Source organism: Diceros bicornis, chromosome 17 (genome assembly GCF_020826845.1).
Source record: "Diceros bicornis minor isolate mBicDic1 chromosome 17, mDicBic1.mat.cur, whole genome shotgun sequence".
NCBI lineage: Eukaryota > Metazoa > Chordata > Mammalia > Perissodactyla > Rhinocerotidae > Diceros > Diceros bicornis.
The window spans coordinates 46,753,948-46,773,941 of NC_080756.1; the positions used below are offsets into that span (position 1 = coordinate 46,753,948).

The following is a 19,994-nucleotide window of genomic DNA, read 5'->3' on the forward strand; positions in this document are numbered from 1 at the left end:
AAATTAAGATGTTCATAGATAAATAAAAAGCTGAGGGAGTTCATCACCATTAGATCCACCACAGATGAAATGCTAAAAGAGTCCTTCAATTGGAAATGAGACAACAAATTGAAAGCATACAAAAATATGAAATTCTCTGGTAAAGATAAATACTCAAATACAGAATCCTGCATTACTATAAAGTTGGTGCATAAATGCTGTTTAATTCTGGTATAGAACTTAAGCATTGAAAATAACTGTAAATCTACGTTAAAGAATACACAATATAAAAAGACATGATGTATGATATGAATAATATAAAGTAGGGGGAAGATGTAAAGAGTAGAGTTCTTATATGTGATTAAAGTTAAGTTGTTAGCAGTTTAAAACAGTTGTAACTTTTGGATAGTTTATGTAATCCCCACGGTAACCCCAGAGAAAATACCTAGGGAAGATGTACAAAAAAGAAATGAGAAAAGAATTAAAGATTTTCACTACAAAAAACAAAACAAAACAACACACAGAATATAAACAAAAAAGGAAAAGAGAGAAAACAGGTCCAAGACAAATAGAAAATAATTAACAAAATGTCAATAATACATCCCTCCCTACAGTAAATGCTTAAAATCCAAATGGATTAAGTTCTCCATGGAAAGACATACACCAGCTTAATGGATAAAAAAATAGGATACTGTTATATGCTGTAAACAATAAACACACTTAAGATCTAAAGACACACAACCTGAAAGTAAAAGGATAGAAAAAGATATTCCATTCAAACAGTAACCAAAAGATAGCAGGAGGTGACCATACATACACAAGACAAAAGAGATCAGAAATAAAAAACTGTCACAAGAGACAAAGAAGGATATTGTATAATATAATAAAGGAGTCAACTGACCAGATATAACACTTATAAATATATATATAAATATATGTGCACATAACATCAAGGACCCCAAATACAGAAGGAAAAATTGAAGAACTGAAAATAGACAGAAACTCAACAATAGTAGCACTCTTCAAAACATCATTCTATCTAATGGATAGATAACCCAGACAGAAAATCAACAAGGGAACAGCAGAACAGAACAACACTATAGACTAAATGGACCAAACAGACATGTGCAGAATTTATCACCCAATAGCAGAAGAATAAACATTTTTCTGAAATGCACAGGGAAGATTCTCCAGGATAGATCATACATTAGATCACAAAAGAAGCCTTAACAAATTTAAAAAGATGAAAATCACACTAAATATATTTTCTGACCACAGTGGAAAAAAACTAGAAATCAATAACAGAAAAATGGAAAAGTCATAAATACATAGAAATTTAAAAACACACAAAGGGGACATGACACCAGTATCATGGCAGAGCGAGTTGTTCCCTTACTCTCTCCCCACTAAGTTAAAACTAAATGGACATTCATTGACCAAAAGAGGAATCCCTACAAAGCACAATAGGACATCTGAGAGATCCATGCAGCCATACATCTGAAGGTGGGGGAACTGTATCCCCAGAAAGCAGTGGAAAGAGGTGAGCAGATCCCTCCCCATCCTGGGCAGCAGTGATCTAGATCAGTGGTCCTCACACAGCACCCAGTGTACAACTGTAAGAGGAGGCATGGGGGCAGGCAGGCCTGTGTGCAAACGGTTTTGCTTTACAGAGTTGCAGCCCAGCCATGGGAGCACCCATGGTGCCACAGCGGCCCTGTCCAAAGGAACGCTTTCCACTGAGCAGTGCAGATCAACTGCTGCAAAGGAGTACCCACCAAGCGCAGCAGCTCAAGCAAACCACCCATGAGTGCAGAGCCAGCCCGCACAGGAGAAAGAAAGGACCCCTGCCCTCCTGCCTAGTGCAGCAGCTCGGCTAGTCCCCTGCCAAGGCAGCGGTCCCACACTAGAGTGCATGCACGTGCATGTGTGACCCGCCAAGCAGCTGCAGCCAGCAGGCAAATGGAGATGACATCTACTGGCACAACTTCCAGCAGACGCCGCAGATTCAGAAAACACAGCTCCAGCCCACCCCCAGAGGTGTCAGGTGGAATCTGTGACCTGATACTACTACAAATGCGCCAGCAAAGGACCATTGCATCAAACACCATGAAATATTACAGTAATACTTCAGAGCAAAAGGAAAATGACAAGTCTCCAAAAACTAATCCTGAAGTGACAGAAATTTACAATCGAAATGACAGAGAATTCAAAATAGTTGTCATAAATAAACTCAACGAGTTACAACAAATTTCAGAAAGAGAGTTCAATGAGCGCAGGAATAAAATTAGTGAGCAGAAGGAATACTCCAGCAAAGAAATTAAAACTCTAAAAAAAAAAAAACAGACAGAGATTCTGGAGATGAAGAACACAATTAATGAGATAAAAATAATCTAGAATCCTTAAAAAATAGAGCTGACATTATGGAGGACAGAATTAGTGATTTAGAGGATAGAAATATAAAAATGCTTCACATGGAGGAGGACACAGAACTAAGATTTTAAAAAAATGAACAAATTCTTCAAGTAATATCCAACTCAATTAGGAAATGCAACATAACAATTACAGGTATTCCAGAATGAAAAGAAAGGGAGAAAGGAGCAGAGAGCTTGTTCAAAGAAATGATAGGTGAGAACTTCCTAAACCTGGGGCAGAAACTGGATGTACAAGTACATGAGGCCAATAGAACTCCTAATTACATCAATGCAAAAAGACCTCACAGGCATATAATAGTAAAACTGGCAAAAGTCAATGACAAAAAATATAAAGTGCAGCAAGGCAAAAGAAAATAATCTACAAAGGAACCCCAATCAGATGTTCAGAGGATTTCTCAGCAGAAACCTTAGAGGCTAGGAGAGAATGGAATGATATATTCAAAATACTGAAAGACAAAAACTTTCAGCCAAGAATACTCTATCCAATGAAGCTATCCTTCAGATATGATGGAAAAATAAAAACTTTCCCCGATAAACAAAAGCTGAGGGAGTTCATCACGACTAGACTTCCCTTACAAGAAATGATGAAGGAAGGACTCATACCTGAAGCAAAAAGGCAAAGGTTTAACAAAGCTTCAAGCAAGGACATAAACAGACAAACAAATCAGAAACTTGCACCTCTCTATCACAACAGGTTAGCAAACACTTTATAACATTAAAGATAAAGGGAAAGAAAATATCAAAAATAACTACAAACATTTCAATTTAGTCATAACCTCAAAATACAAAACAGAATAATTTGTGACAACAATAACTCAGAAGGGGAAGAGAAAAGGGATGGAACTTGCTTAGGCTAATGGTGATAAGAGGCTATCAGAAAATGTATTATCTCACTGGCGAGATGTCTTATACAAATCTCATGGTAATCACTAAACAAAAAACCAGAGCAGGGCCACAATTCATAAATAATGAGAAAATCATCACAGAAAACCACCCAACTACAATGGCAGTCAAAAATACGAGGGAAGAGAAACAATGGAAATATCAGATAAGGGGAAAACAAGAAATAAAATGGCAGTATTAAGCCCTAGTATTTGAATAATGACTCTAAATGTTAATGGATTGAATTCTCCAATCAAAAGACACAGAGTAGCTGGCTGGATTAAAAAACAAAACCCAATAGGACGACGTCAGCATCATGGCAGAGTGAGCACTTCACTTAGATTCTCCCCCGTAACATACAACGAAAACAACATTCATATACCAACAGAGGACATTCACATGTCTGAGAGACCCATAGAGCAGTACCTCTGAAGGTGGACGTACTAAACCCCCCCAAGAGAGGAAGTGGAAGGAGGTAAGGGGATCTCCTCTCCCTACCCAAGTGGCAGTGACCAGAGTGCGGGACCACATGGGGCTCTGAGAGGAGAGCAGGACGGGGCAGCCCTCCGAGGCAAAACCTTCACTCTCCAAGTTCCCTCACAGCACATGGAAAAGCCCCACACAGAGGTGGCTAAGCTATTGCAGGAGTGTCTTCATCAAGCCAGCAACCCAGGAGAGCAGATAGAGAGGGCAGACCAAGAACGTCCCAAGGATCATGCACAAAAGAAAGCATCCCTCCTCCACGCCCAGTGCTCCAGCTCAGCTGGTCACCCAGAGCGCCTGTGCACATGATACAAAAGCGGATGTGAGCATGTGAGCTGGGGATTGCGGTGGGCTCAAAATATACAGCTCTTGACCCCCACCCAGTGGTGGCAGGTGGAAGCTGTGAACAGATACCATCATTATATGGACGCACAAATCCACACCATCAAACAGTATGAAGAAGTATGTTAATACTCCAGACGAGAAGGAAAATGACAAGGACCCAGAAATCAATTCTGAAGGAATAAAAATTTATAATGTAAATGACAGAGAAGTCAAAATAGCTACCATAAAAAAACTCAGTGAGTTACAAGAAAATACAGATAGACAGTTCAGTGAAATCAGGAACAAAATTAATGAAAGGAAGGAATGCTTCACTAAAAAGGTTGAAATTATAAAGAAAAACCAATCAGAAACATTGCAGATGAAAAACACAATGGATGAGATAAAGAAAAATCTGGACTCCCAGAATAACAGAGCTGATATTATGGAGAAGAGAATCAGCAGTCTGGGGGAGAGAAATATAGAAATGTTTCAGCTGGACGGGGAGAAAGAAGACTAAAAAAAAAAGAAGAAATTCTCCAAGAAATATCCAACTCAATTAACAAATGCAACATGATGATTATAGGTATTCCAGAGGGAGAAGAAGAGAATGGAGCAGAAAGCTTGTTCAAAGAAATAACAACTGAGAATTTCCCAAACCTGGGAAAGGAACTGGAAATAAAAGTGAAAGAAGCTAACAGAACTCTGAATTATATCAATGTAAAAAGAGCTTCTCCAAGGCATATAGTAGTAAAGCTGAAAAAAGTCAATGACAAAGAAAAAACAGAAAGGGCAGCAAGGCAAAAGAAAATAACTTACAAAGAAATCCCTATCAGACTTTCAGTGGATTTCTCAGCAGAAACTTTATAGGTTAGGAGAGAGTGGAAGGATATACTCAAAATTCTGAAAGACAAAAACTTTCAGCCAAGGATACTCTATCTAGCAAAATATCCTTCAGATACGATGGAAAAATAAAAACTTTCCCAGATAAACAAAAGCTAAAGGAGTTCATCGCCACAAGACACACACTACAAGAAATGCTCAAGGCCCTCATACCTGAAAAAAAAAGAAAGGGGTTACAAAGCCTTGAATAAGGAGATAAATAGGTAGAAGAAATCAGAAAATCACAGCTCTCAATAGGAACAAGTTAGTAAACTATTATAACATTAAAGAGAAAGGGAAGGAAAACATCAAAAATAAATAACATCTCATCATTTTAACCACAAACTCACAACACAAGATGGAATAAGTTGTGACAATAATAACTTAGAAGGGGAAGAGGTAAGGGATGGAATTGGCTTAGTCTAAGGAAATAAGAGGCTGACAGAAAATGGACTATCTCATCTAAGAGATTTTTAATACAAACCTCATAGAAAGCTCTAAAAAATAATCAGAACAGAGACACAAATAGTAAAGAGAAAACTAAGAAAACCATCATAGAGAACTAACAAACTGAACTGGTAGTCCGAAATACATGGGACAAGAAACAAGGGAAATGCAGAAGAACCGGAAAACGAGTGATAAAATGGCAGCATTAAGCCCTCATATATCAATTATCACTCTCAATGTAAACGGGCTGAATTCTCCAGTCTAAAGATAACTATTGGCAGGATGGATTAAAAAACAAGACACAACAATATGCTACCTCCAGGAAAAACATCTCAGCTCTAAAGACAAACACAAGCTCAGAGTGAAGAGACAGAAGACGACATACCAAGCTAATAGCAAAGAAAAGAAAGCGGGTGTTGCCATACTTTTATTAGACAAAATAGACTTCAAGATAAAACAGTTAATGAGAAACAAAGAGGGGCAGTATATAAAATGATAAAAGGGGCACTTCATCAAGAACACATAACCCTTATAAATATATATGCACCCAACACAGGAGCACCAAAGTACATAAAGCAACTATTAACAGACCTAAAGGAGATATTAACAACAACACAATAATAGTAGGGGACCTCAACACCACACGTACATCAATGGATAGATCATTCAGACAGAGAGTCAACAAAGAAATAGTGGATTTAAACAAAAAACCAGACCACATGGACTTAATAGATATATATAGAACACTCTATCCCCAAACAGCAGACTGCACATTCTTCTCAAGTGCACATAGCACATTCTAAGAATAAACCATATGTTGGGAAACAAGGCAAGCCTCAGTCAATTTAAGAAGACTGAAATCATATCAAGCATATTTTCCAACAATAATGCTGTGAAACTAGAAATCAACTACAAGAAAAAAGCTAGAAAAGTGACAAATATGTGGAGACTAAACAACATGCTACTGAACAACGAATGGATCAATGAAGAAATTAAAGGAGAAATCAAAAAATATCTGGAGACAAATGAAAATGAAAATACAGCATACCAACTCGTTTGGGATGCAGCAAAAGTGGTCCTAAGAGGGAAATCACTAGCAATACAGGCCCACCTTAACAAACAAGAAAAACCTCAGAGAAGCAATCTTAAACTACAGCTAACAGAATTGGGAAAAGAACAAACAAAATCCAAAGTCAGCAGAAGGAGGGAAATAATAAAAATCAGAGCAAAAATGAATGAAATTGAAACCAAAAAAACAATCAAGGAAACAAAGAGCTGGTTCTTTGAGAAGATAAACAAAATTGACAAACCATTATTAGCCAGATTAACTAAGAAAAAAAGAGATAAGGCTCAAATAAATAAAATTAGAAGTGCAAGAATAGAAATTATAATAAATACCACAGAAATACAAAGGGTTATAAGAGAATACTATGAAAAACTATATGCCAAGAAATTGGAAAATCTAAAAGAAATGGATAAATTCTTAGATTCACACAACCTCCCATAACTGAATCAAGAAGAAATAGAGAATCTGAATAGATCAACCACAAGTAAAGAGATTGAAACAGTAATCAAAAACTTCCCAAACAAAAAAAGTCCAGGACCAGACAGTTTCTCTGGAGAAGTCTACCAAACATTCAAAGAAGATTTAATACCTATCCCTCTCAAACTATTCCAAAAAACTGAGGAAAATGGAACACTTCCTAACAAATTCTACAGGGCCAACGTCATCCTGACACCAAAGCCAGACAAGGACAACACAAAGAAGGAAAATTACAGGCCAATATTGCTGATGAACATATATGCAAAAATCCTCAACAAAATATTGGCAAAGTGAATACAGTATATACATTAAAACAATCATACACAATGATCAAGGGAGATTTATACCAGGGACACAGGGATGGTTCAACATCCACAAATCAATCAATGTGATAAAAATCACATGATCATCTCAATAGATGGAGAGAAAGCATCTGACAAGATCCAACATCCATTTATGATAAAAACTCTCAATAAAATGGGTATAAAAGGAAAGTATTTCAACATAATAAAGGCCATATATGACAAACCCACAGCCAACATCATTCCCAATGGGGAAAAACTGAACGCCATCCTTCTGAGAACAGGAACAAGACAAGGGTGCCCACTCTTGCCACTCTTATTCAACATACTACTGGAGGTTTTGGCCAGAGCAATTAGGCAAGAAAAAGAAATAAAAGGTATCCAAATTGGAAAAGAAAAAGTGAAACTCTCGCTGTTTGCAGACAACATGGTTTTCTATACAGAAAACCCTAAAGAATCCATTGGAAAACTACTAGAAATAATCAACAACTACAGCAAAGTTGGAAGGTACAAAATCAATTTACAAAAATCAGTTGTATTTCTATACTCTAATAACAAACTAATGGAAAGAGACCTCTAGAATACAATCCTACTTACAATCACAATAAAAAGAATAAAATATCTAGGAATAAATTTAACGAAGGAGGTAAAGGATCTTTACATGAAAATTGTAAGACATTATTGAAAGAAACTAATGATAACATAAAGAAATGGAAACATATCCCTTGCACATGGATTGGAAGAAGAAACATAGTTAAAATGTCCATATTACCTAAAGCAATCTACAGGTTCAGTGTGATCCCAATGAGAATCCCAATGACATTTTTCATGGAATAGAACAAAGAATCCTAAAATTTATATGGAACAACAAAAGATCCCAAATAGCCAAAGCAATCCTGAGAAAAAAGAACAAAGCTGGAGACATCACAATCCCTGATTTCAAAATATACTACAAAGCTATAGTAATCAAAACGGCATGATACTGGCACAAAAACAGACACACAGATCAATGGAACAGAATAGAAAGCCCAGAAATAAAACCACACATATACGGACAGCTAATGTTTGACAAAGGAGCTAAGAACATACGATGGAGAAAGGGAAGTCTCTTCAATAAATTATGTTGGGAAAACTGGACAGCCACATGCAAAACAATGACGGTAGACCACTATCTTACACCATACACAAAAAATTAACTCAAGATAGATTAAAGTCTTGAAGGTAAGACCTGAAAGCATAAAACTCCTAGAAGAAAATATAGGCAGTATGCTCTTTGACATTGGTCTTAGAAGGATCTTTTCGAATACCATATCCACTCGAGCAAGGAAAACAAAAGAAAAAATAAACAAATGGGGACTTCATCAGATTAAAGAGCTTTTGCAAGACAAAGGAAACTATGATCAAAATGAAAAGACAACCCACGAACTGGGAGAAAATATTTGCAAATCATATGTCTGACAAGGGGTTAATCTCCACATAGATAAAGAACTCATACAAGTCAACAACAAAAAAGAAACAACCTGATCAAAAAATGGGTGGAAGACATGAACAGACATTTTTCCAAAGAAGATATACGGATGGCCAACAGGCACATGAAAAGATGTTCAACATCACTAATCATTAAGGAAATGCAAATCAAAACTACAAGGAGATATCACCTTACACCTGTTAGAATGGCTACAATTACCAGGACAATAAACAGCAAATGTTGGAGAGGATGTGGAGTAAAGGGAACCCTCACACACTGTTGGTGGGAATGCAAACTGGTACAGTCACTATGGAAAACAGTATGGAGATTTCTCAAAAAATGAAAAACCGAAACACCATTTGAGCCAGCTATTGTACTTCTGGGTATTTATCCAAAGAATTTGAAATCAACAATTCAAAGAGACTATGCACCCCTATGTTCACTGCAGCATTATTCACAATAGCCAAGACGTGAAAGCAACCCAAGTGCCCAGTGACTGATGAATGGATCAAGATGATGTGGTATATATACACAATGGAGTACTACTCAGCCATAAAAAAAGACAAATTGTCCCATTTGCAACAACATGGATGGACCTGGAGGGTATTATGTTAAGCAAAATAAGCTAGAGAAAGACAAACACCACCTGATTTCACTCACATGTGGTAGATAAACAAACACATGGATAAAGAGAAAAGATTAGTGGTTATCAGAGGGGAAGGGGGTTGTGGGGTGGGCAAAAGGCATAAAGGGGCACATATGTATGGTGACATATAAAAATTAGACTATTGGTGGTGAGCATGAGGCAGTCTATACGGAAACTGATTAATAATAATGTACACCTGAAATTACACAATGGTATAAACTATTATGACCTCAATAAAATAACTGAAAATAAATAAATTAATTAATTAAGAAACACACACTTAAAAATCCAATGGGTAAAAGAAGAAATCACAAGAGATAGAAAATATCTTGAGACAAATGAAAACAAAAACCCAACACCCCAAATTTATAAGAAAATTTATGCCACAAAAGTTGTACTAAAAGGAAAGGTTATACTGGTAAATGCTTTAACAAAGATCTTAAATCAACAACCTAATTTTACACTTCAGAGAACTAGAAAAGAAAAACAAACTAAACTCAAAGTTAGAAGAAGGAAAAAAATAATAAAGATTACAGCAAAACTAAATGAGAGAATACAAAAGCAATAGAAAAAAAAAATCAATGGAACTAAGAGCTGGTGTTTTAAAATATCAACAAAATTGGCAAAACTTTACCTAGATTAACTAAGAAAACAGAGAGAAGACATAAATGAAATCATAAATCAAAGAAGAATCATTACAACTGCTGCCACAGAAATAAAAATAATAGGAGACTACTATGAACAATTACATGCCAACAGATTGGATAACTCAGAAGAAATGGATAAATTTCTAGAAATATATAACCTACCAAGACTGAATCAGGAAGAAATAAAAAATTTGAATGAAACTAAACATGTAGGGAGATTGAATCCATAATCAAAAACATCCTACCGACCAAAAGATCCAAGGACCAGATGGTTTCAATGGAGCATTTTATGAGACATTTAAAGAAGAATTAACAGTCCACTTCAACTCTTCCAAAACATTGAAGAGGGAACACTTCCAAACTCATTTCAGAAAGCCAGCATTATCCTAATACCAGAGCCAAAGACACTACAATAAAAGAAAACTATCAGCTAATATCCGTGATGAACACAGATGCAAAAATCCTCAACAAAATACTACCAAACCAAATTCACCAGTACATTAAAAGGATTATACAACATAACCAATTCAGATTTATCCCTGTAATGCAAGGATAGCCCAACATACAAAAATCAATCAATGTAATACACAACATTAACATAATGAAGGAAAAAAACCACATGATTGTCTCAATTGTTGCAGAAAAAGCATTTTCAAAATTCAACACTTGTTCATGATAAAAACATTCAACAAATTAGGAATGGAAGGAAACTACCTCAACATAAAAAAGACCATAGTCAAAAGCCCATAGTTAACATCATACTCAAAGGTGAATAAATGAAAGTTTTCCCTCTAAGATCTGGAACAAGGCAAGGTTGCCCATTCTCTCCAAATTCTGTTCAACGTGGTACTGGAAAGGCCTTGCCAAAGCAAGTAAGCAGGAAAAAGAAATAAAATGTATTCAAATTGGAAAGGAAGAAGTAAAATTATCTCTATTTGTGGATGACATGTTCTTATATTTAGAAAACCCTAAACAGTCTACACATACAAAAAATGTTTGAACTAATAAATGAATTCAGCAATGTTATAGGATAGAAAATCAATACACGAAAATCACTTGTATTTCTATATACTAACAGTGAACAATCTGAGAAAAGAAATTAAGAAAATAATCCCATGAAACTATCATCAAAGAGAATAAAATATTTAAAAGTAAACCTAAGCAAGAAGGCAAAAAATCTTTACAGTGAAAACTATAAAACACTGTTGTAAGAAATAAAAAACAAAAAAATGGAAAGATATTTTATGTTCGTGGATTGGAATACATAATATTGTTAAAATGTCCATACTACCCAAAGTGATCAAAAGTTTCAATTCAATCCCTATTAAAATCCCAATGTCATCTCCTGCAGAAATAGAAAAAGGCGTCCTAAAATTCCTATGGAATCTCAAGGGACCCTGAATTGCCAAAACAATCTTGAAAAAGAACAACAAAGTTGGAGGCTTCATGCTTTCTGATTTGAAGACATTTTACAAAGCTACAGTAATCAAAACAGTGTGGTGCAGGCATAAAGACAGACACATGGACCAATGGAACAGAATAGAGAACCCAGAAATAAACTCTCACATACATGGTCAAATGATCTTCCACAAAGGTGCCAAGGCTACACAATGGTGTGAGGACAGTCTTTCAAAAGTGGTGCAAAAACTGAATATCCAAATGCAAAAGAATAAAGTTGGACCATTACGCCATACACAAAAATTAATTCAAAATGGATTAAAGACTTAAATGTAAGACATAAAACTAAAATTTCTAAAAGAAAACATAGGGGGAAAGCTTCATGCCATTGTATTTGGCAATGATTTCTTGGATACGACATCAAAAGCACAGGCAACAAAAACAAAAATAGACAGAGGAGATTACATCAAATTTAAAAACTTCTGCACATCAAAGGAAACAATAGAGTGAGAGAAGGAAACCTGTGGAATGAGAGCAAATAATTGCAAATCATATATCTGATAAGGGGTTAATATCCAGAATACATAAAGAAGCCCTACAACTTAACAACTAAAAATCAAATAACATGATTAAAAAATGGGCAAAGGTTCTAAACAGACATTTCTCCAAAGAAGATACATAAAACAGCCAACAAGCATATGAAAAGATGCTCAACATCACTAATCAGTAGAGAAATGCAAACCAAAACTACAATGAGATACAACCTCACATCCATTAGGATGGCCACTCTCACAAAACAGAAAATAACAAGTGTTGACAAGGATATGGAGAAATTGGAACCCTTGTGCCCTGCTGGGAGTGTAAAATGGCGTGGTCTCTACAGAAAACAGTATGGATACTCCTCAAAAAAAGTAAAAATAGAATTACCCTATGATATAGCAATTTCAGTTCTGAGTACATATCCGAAAGACTTGAAACCAGGATCTCAAAGAGACACCTGCACATTGATGTTCACTCCAGCATTATGCACAAGAGCCACGAGATGAAAGCAGCCCAAATATCCATCAATAAATGAATGGATTAAAAAAAATGTGGTATGTACATACAATGGAATATTATTCAGCCTTAAAAAAGAAGGAAATCTTGTCACATGCTACAACATAGATGAACTCATATATGCTGAATGAAATAATCCAGTCACATAAGAACAAACACGATGTGATTTCACTTACAAGACATCTAGAGTGGTCAAAATCATGGAAACAGAAAGTAGAATGAGGGTTGCCAGGGGCTAAAAGGAGGGGGAAATGGGAATTGCTGTTCTATGGATGTGGTTGTTTCAGTTTTACAAGATGAAAAAGATCTAGAGATCTGTTACACAACAATGTTATAATATAGTTAAACTACTGAACTGTAGAGTTAAAAATGGTAAATTTTATATTATGTATTTTATCACAATTAAAATAAAAAGAATTTTAAAAAATGTGCATCACAAAATGAAAAAAAAATCAAAATGTAGGATTTAGATTTAATTTAAAATTTGAGAATCAACTAGGTCATTGATTTTCATAGATAAACGATGAGAAATATTTTAACATTTTTTTTATAGTAAGAACTAGAAAGGATGGAAGTTAGAGATACCAGTCATAAGGGAGTAAAATAGATTAGATTATGAATGTGATCTTAACAGCAAACTGACCACAAGGGGTTTCCGCTCTTTTAGAAATTAAAATAGAAAATGTTTTAAGACAAACCTGAATGGTGGGGTTTGTTTTTAACTGGTTAATATCAGAGGACCAAGGAACAAATCTAAATAGAAGAAAAGTATTTAAAGTGTTATTGCTTGTTTATTTATTTTGATGAGGAGACAGCTAAAGTTCTAAACATTCTTTCTATATCTCTCCTGTTTTTAAAACCTAGCAAGATATAGATATGAAATTATAGTGAATACCATAATTAAAAGAAGTGAGGACATGAAAGAACAAAATTCTTGAAATTTCTAGAAATCTCTCTCATAAGAAGAAAATATGAACAAGAATAGGTAGAAATATGTCCAAAATTTGGAACTTAAAATTGGCCCTGCCCACAAGCTAATTAAAGAAGGAACAAAATTTGAAAGACTGAAGACTACCTTAAAATTTTTCTTCAAACACCAAACGCCCTAATTGTACAAATCAATCTTTTCCAATCTTTAGGAATTACAGTGTTTTTCCCTTGCTTCCCTACTACTTGTAGCTCTCCAAAACAAATCTTTTGGGGATGATAATATTTTCATCTTTATTCCTTAAAGTCTCTGTCTATCTCCTTTGGCTAAATAAACAAGAAGAACTGGTAAGTAGTTTTGAGAAGAAATTTGACATGCACAAACACTGGAAAAGTACACAGTGGGCAGCATGCTGCTTAGTTCAGACGCAAGGATGAAAGGAAAAAAATGGAAATTCATACTGTACAAAACAATGGAAAAATGTCAAAGCCCTATGTTTGGTTCAGGCATAGCAAATAAAAAAGGCTAAAAAAAAAAAAAGGTTTACACCAATCTTCTAATATAAGAAATAAAATAGCTCAGTTTTTACGTTATGATAAAGAAACAAAGCTGAGAAAGTGAAGTTCAGAATCAGAGAATAATTTTACATAACTGAAGGCTATAATAATAAAAAAATCTTTGGGTATGGCCAAATGAGGGTTTAGGGAGATCAGTCTGTGTAAAACAAAGATAAAAACGAACTGTCAGTTGCTCAAGAAAAGAGAGAAACCAGAGCTTTAAAAGTTAAGTAAAAAGGGGCCGGGCAGTGGCACAGCGGTTAAGTGCCCGCGCTCCACTTCAGTGGCCCGGGGTTCACAGGTTCGGATCCCAGGCATGCAACAATGCACCGCTTGTCAAGCCATGCTGTGGCGGCATCCCATATAAAGTAGAGGAAGATGGGCACAGATGTTAGCCCAGGGCCAGTCTTCCTCAGCAGTAAGAGGATTGGCACTGGATGTTAACTCAGGGCTGATCTTCCTCGCAGAAAAAAAAAAAAAAAAAGTTAAGTAAAAACAATATAGAGATGGAGAACAGATTAGTAGTTGCCAGGGGACAGAGAGCGGGTGGAGGTAGGCAGATGGGGTAAGGTTGAAACTATAAAAGGGCAGCATGAAGGCACTCCTTTATGGTGACGAAACAGTTCTATATCTTGACTGTGGGTGAGGTTACATATACCTATACGTGTGATCAAATTATGTAGAACCATATGAACACATATACAATGAATTCATGTAAAAACCGTGAAAACTGATAAGATCTATAAGCTACCTAATAGAATTGTACCAATTTCTTGGTTTTGATATTATACTGCAGTTATGTAAGATTTCACCACTGGGAGAAGCTGGGTGAAGGGTTCTACGTCTGTGTACGATTGTTGCAATTTCCTGTGTGTCTATAATTATTTCAAACTAAATTTTCTTTAAAAGTCAAGTAAAGAAGATATGAAAATGAACCAAGACAGAAAAATCCTATATGAATAATGATTACTATTGAAATAATTATTACTGCCAATTACTATGTAACAGACAATGGAGCTAACAAGACACAAAGAAATGTAACTTGCTAAAACGGAAAAAAAAATCCAGAGGAAAAGAAAGAAATTCAACTAAAAACTATAATGCAATATACAAGTGATATATTAAAAATATGTATTACAGAATAACTAAGGAAACAACAAAAAGCAAAAGCTAGACTACAGACTTGAGATTGTGCTATGCTACGATGTTTGGACTTAACTACGTTGGAGAAGAAAGGAGAACAGTGGAATACTAAAATACTTTGGAGGAACTGATACAGAGACTAGACTAGCAAGAATATTGAAAAAAAAAGAAATATGGTTAAGACAAATCCCAAAAACACAATTTTAAAGATGGATAGAAAATACAGCTTCAAGAATACCATAACATAAAATAGATTAATATAAGTGTTGATATATGAAAACAGTAACTGAGGATTAGAAAAGGGTTAATAATTAGTTCTAGAGCTGCAGCTCCAGAGACAACATAGAGGAACTGCATAGTATGAAAGCAAATTTCAGACATCTATAATAAAGGAAGTTTCCTCCTAACTTAGCATTTCCTAAGACTACCACTTAGAGCTAAATAGTAATTATGCAAGAATAGAAATTCTTACTTCTTGTCTTTTCTTAAGATCTTCTTTGGCTGCTCCGAAGCGTTTGGTTAACCTGGCTATCTTGGCCTAAAAAAAGCAAAAACGAAATGGAAATCAAGCGGAATTATGGCATTAAGAAGGAACCCATGCATACATAACAAGCAACTCACAGATAACATGATCCTCAGAAGACAGCTAACAGCAAATAAGGGAAATTGATTAACAACATATATTTGGAAAATACAGAAAATCAATGAAAACTAAAATGACCCTTGAACTCAACACTCAGAGGTAAACACTCAATTTTAGAAGGTTAGCTTTTTCCTCCTAGAACTGTGGACGCTTGCTCACAAACCAGGATATTTCCGATTATGTAATCTTTTGTTTTTTGTTATTTTTTAGTTATTTTTAGTTTATAGTTGTACCCACACAATTTTCTCACTGAGAATTATGAGTAAGCACATCTGTAAGTCATAAAAAGATCCCTTGCCAATACTACTTATGGGCATATAGACTACACTGAATCATCATTTATACACTCTTTCCTAGTGGATATGTTCAACGTTTCTCAATGTACTGCTATAGTCAAATAACATTGCAATTAATAATTTTGTTCTTTCAGATTATTTCCTTAGGCAACATTCACAGACATGGAATTTCTGAGACAGTATATTTTCAAGGCTCTTATGCTTTTCAGAAAGGCTTTGCTAATTTACACTTTGAACAGCAGTGTATATCCATACTCATATTATTCTTTGAAACATTTTAATTTCATATTCTGTTAATCTTTAATAATCTGACAAAAATATTACCTTGTTAGTGTTAACATTTAACAGTGAAATTATTTTATTAATGATGTGTACTGCTTATATAAACTCCCTGATTACATATTTTGCCCAAATACATATTCATAGAAAATTTAACAAAAAAAGGCAGAAAAGAAAAAGAAATAGAAAAATTATCACAGCACCACATGAATATATTTTTTGCATTTCCTTTAAGTCTTTTACTAAGGCATAGAAGTGATAATTGTTTTTGCGGTCATTACTGCTGCTGCCATTTTATTTTATTATTATTTTTTTGTGTGTGAGGAAGATCAGCCCTGAGCTAACATCCATGCCAATCCTCCTCTTTTTGCTGAGGAAGACTGGCCCTGAGCTAACATCTGTGCCAATCTTCCTCCACTTTTTGTGGGACACCGCCACAGCATGGCCTAACAAGCGGTGCATCGGTGCACGCCGGGGCCGCCAGCAGCGGAGCGCGTGCACTTAAGCGCTACACTGTGAGGCCTGCCCCATTGCTGCTGCCATTTTATGTTAAACGTATTTTCAAGAATTTTAAATAAAACTTCTGAGTAGGTTCATGAGGCCTGCCTAAGGAAGAGCTCCTCCAGAGAATTTCCTTTATCCAATGTAAGCATATCATAAAAAGAAAATGATATTACTTATTTTTAAAGTTTCTTTCAGAAAGTAGTCACTTTTAAAGGAGATCCCAAAACTTACAAAGCATTTAAGTCCATTGATATGGCCTAGGCAATCAATCACCTATGAATCCCAAGACGAAAATTTTCCTCAAGACTAGTTATTTATGTACATTACTAACAACCAAAGACATACGGTATAATTTTATATTTTTAATATGGATTTACCTCTCTGTGACTAAAATATTCCAAGTAATTTTTTTCAAGAAAGGTATACGGGAAGGTGTTTTCTGTACCCCAACTTATGCAAGAATATCTTTCATTTTTTTCTTTAGTCAGCCTGTTTGGTGGGTATTCTGTAAATTGCATAGTATGTATAGTATTATTATACTATTTTTTCTGAAAAATGAAAACAAATTAAAAAACCCTTTTCTATATGTTATATGTATGGGGAAAGGTCTAGAAGGATAAATACCAAAGTTAAAACTGGTTACCTCTAGAGGTTAGGATTGGCAGGTAGTGAGGGAAAATTTAATACTTTTAAAAAAGAATTTTATCACACTAGCAGGAAAAGAAAACCAAAATTTGGACACTGGCTGTCTTCTGTCATTTAATATTATAAAAAGAAATCAATGAGCAGCCTTTTTTAGGGTTGTTTCAATCTAGGAATCTGTACGATTTTTTTTTTTAAATTGCAGTTCAAAATATCGGCCATAATGGGTCTAATATTGGGTCTCTATTTTGGCAAGCATCCTGTGAGATTTTTTATAAACTCTATAAACAAGTCAGTTTTTTTCAGTTCAGGAAAGTTGTAATCTATTACTACATCTTTGATTACTACTTCTAATTCATTTGCTCTTGATTTCTTCCTTACGCATACCTATAATTTCTTATGTATAATGGCATAATGGTAGCTGTTTAAATATAAGTCGCACAAATTGTTGGGATTCAGACACAGTGGGCCTTGTTTAGCAAACTAGGCAAACCAGGAATTTCTTTGCTTCTGTACCAAGGAATTTCTTTGGAAAATAATTCTGTCTGAAAAGAGAGTTGGTCACGCATCAAGTTTGACCTAATAACAAAATATCAGGACTCTAAAAAGCTAGTGAATAAATAAACACATGGTATCCATTATTCAAAACTATCTCTTGGATTAGGCAGTCACAGATTTACTTGTTGTCGGGGCAGGAAGAGGAGACACTGAAAGGACAGAGTGAAAAAGGTATTTTCAGTTAAAACTACTTAAAATAGCATTTTATAAATCATAACCAATGGAACATTGTATTCCAGGGCGTGTTGACAGCTTTTCCATTTCCATAAAAAATCCAGTTGAAATTTTGAGTGTTCTGAATTTGTACAGTAATTTGAGAGAAATCAAGTCTTTCTATCTAGGAACATGGTATATCACTGTTGACTCATGTTTCCTAAATTTTCTGTCCTTTTTCTTCACAACAGTCTTGAAATTTTCTTTTTAGGTTTATTCTTAAGGACTTATTTATTTTTAAATATCTACCATACATGAAATCTTTTCCTCATTATATTTTGTCATTGGTTGTTGGTGAAGCATAGGATAGCTACTAGAATATGTTTTCCTTTTATTAGACAGTTGCGAAATTTCCTGCTCTTTTCAACAGTTTGCCAACTTAATTCTATTGGGTTTCCATTTACCGACCATTACTCCTCATTTCCTTTTCCTGTCTTTATTTTATTGTCCAGACTGCCACAAAAGCTCTAAATAGGAACACTGATAACAGACATCTTTGTCCTATTCTCAACTTTAATGGAAATATTTCCAATGATCCACTATTAAACATGATATTTACAATAGGTTTCTGATAATCTTTGGGCTCAAGGTACCTCCCCCTCTTTTTTTCCAGGAATGGCTGGTAAATTTTAGCAAATCCTCCTTATTTGGTATCTACTGAGATGATCACACTGTTTTACACCCTTCATCTGCTGGTATAGTGAAACATAATTGTTAATATTGAACCAGTCTTGCACTCATGACAGAAACATATGTTGGGAATTAAAACTGGCCTATATTTGTGCTTTGTTTGTGCTACAGAATTCTACACTTGGGCTTGCTTCATAAAATGAGGCCTCATCTTTTCCTACACTCTGGAACAATTTATATGAGATGTGAATTATCTGTTCTTTAAATGTTTGTCAAAAATTTCTGGCAAAGCTTTCTTTCAATTTTAATAGAGTTCCTCATAATTTTAGGCTTTCTAGTTCCTCCCTACTTCCATCTTAAATAAAATGAATTTCCTAGGTATAAGGTTGTATATAATAATGCTCTCTTACTTAAGAATCTCCTCTGGATTTTTAATTGTCTCCTTTTTGAATCCTTATGTAGTTTATTTGTACTTACTCATTATTTCTAGATCAAAAATTTATCTACTTTTAAGTCTTCTCAAAAGAATAAGCTTTTATTTTTATTGCTCAATCTTCTAAAAGAGTTGGGTGTTTCTGCTATTTTTATTAACTCCTTCCTCCTTCCTGGGGTTTAGTTTGTTTTGATGTTTTATTCTAGCATAGGCGATGAACATATAATGTTCTTCTACTTTTCTATTTGTCAGTGGTAAATTTAAGGCTATAAATTTCCCTTTTAATACTGCTTTGGCTTTAACTTACAGGTTTTGATATGTAGTGCTTTCATTACAGTTCTGATCTAAATAGTAGAGAATTTCCATTTTTACTTCTCTTTGCAATTATCTGAAAGTATGTTTTGGGGGGAGGTATGGTCTTGAAGGAGTAGAAAAGCTAAATATTTGTTGATAATTTCTAATTTTACTATGCAGTTACCATTGAATCCACAGCAAATGATGATTCCTAGCATTTTAAGACTTTCTTAGAAGTTACTACAGTTCTAATCTGGCAATGCATCAAAGATATATAAACCTAAAAATTATACATCTTTCTACTTAAAAATAATAAATATCATGGAAATAACCATTGGGATTTACCTTACAATTTGACATCTCTGAAAAAGTGAAAATACATAAAACT

At 34.8% G+C, this 19,994-nt stretch overlaps 1 protein-coding gene across 4 annotated transcripts in view; it reads right to left on the minus strand.

Annotated features, from left to right (window-relative positions):
- Positions 1-19,994, minus strand: part of ATF7IP (activating transcription factor 7 interacting protein) — a 119,191-nt gene that overhangs the window by 30,788 nt on the left and 68,409 nt on the right. For all 4 annotated transcript variants that reach the window (XM_058558721.1, XM_058558720.1, XM_058558719.1 and 1 more), the window contains one exon: positions 15,587-15,652. In XM_058558721.1, the coding sequence (XP_058414704.1) occupies positions 15,587-15,652 (66 nt within the window). The remainder of the gene's footprint in view (positions 1-15,586; positions 15,653-19,994) is intronic.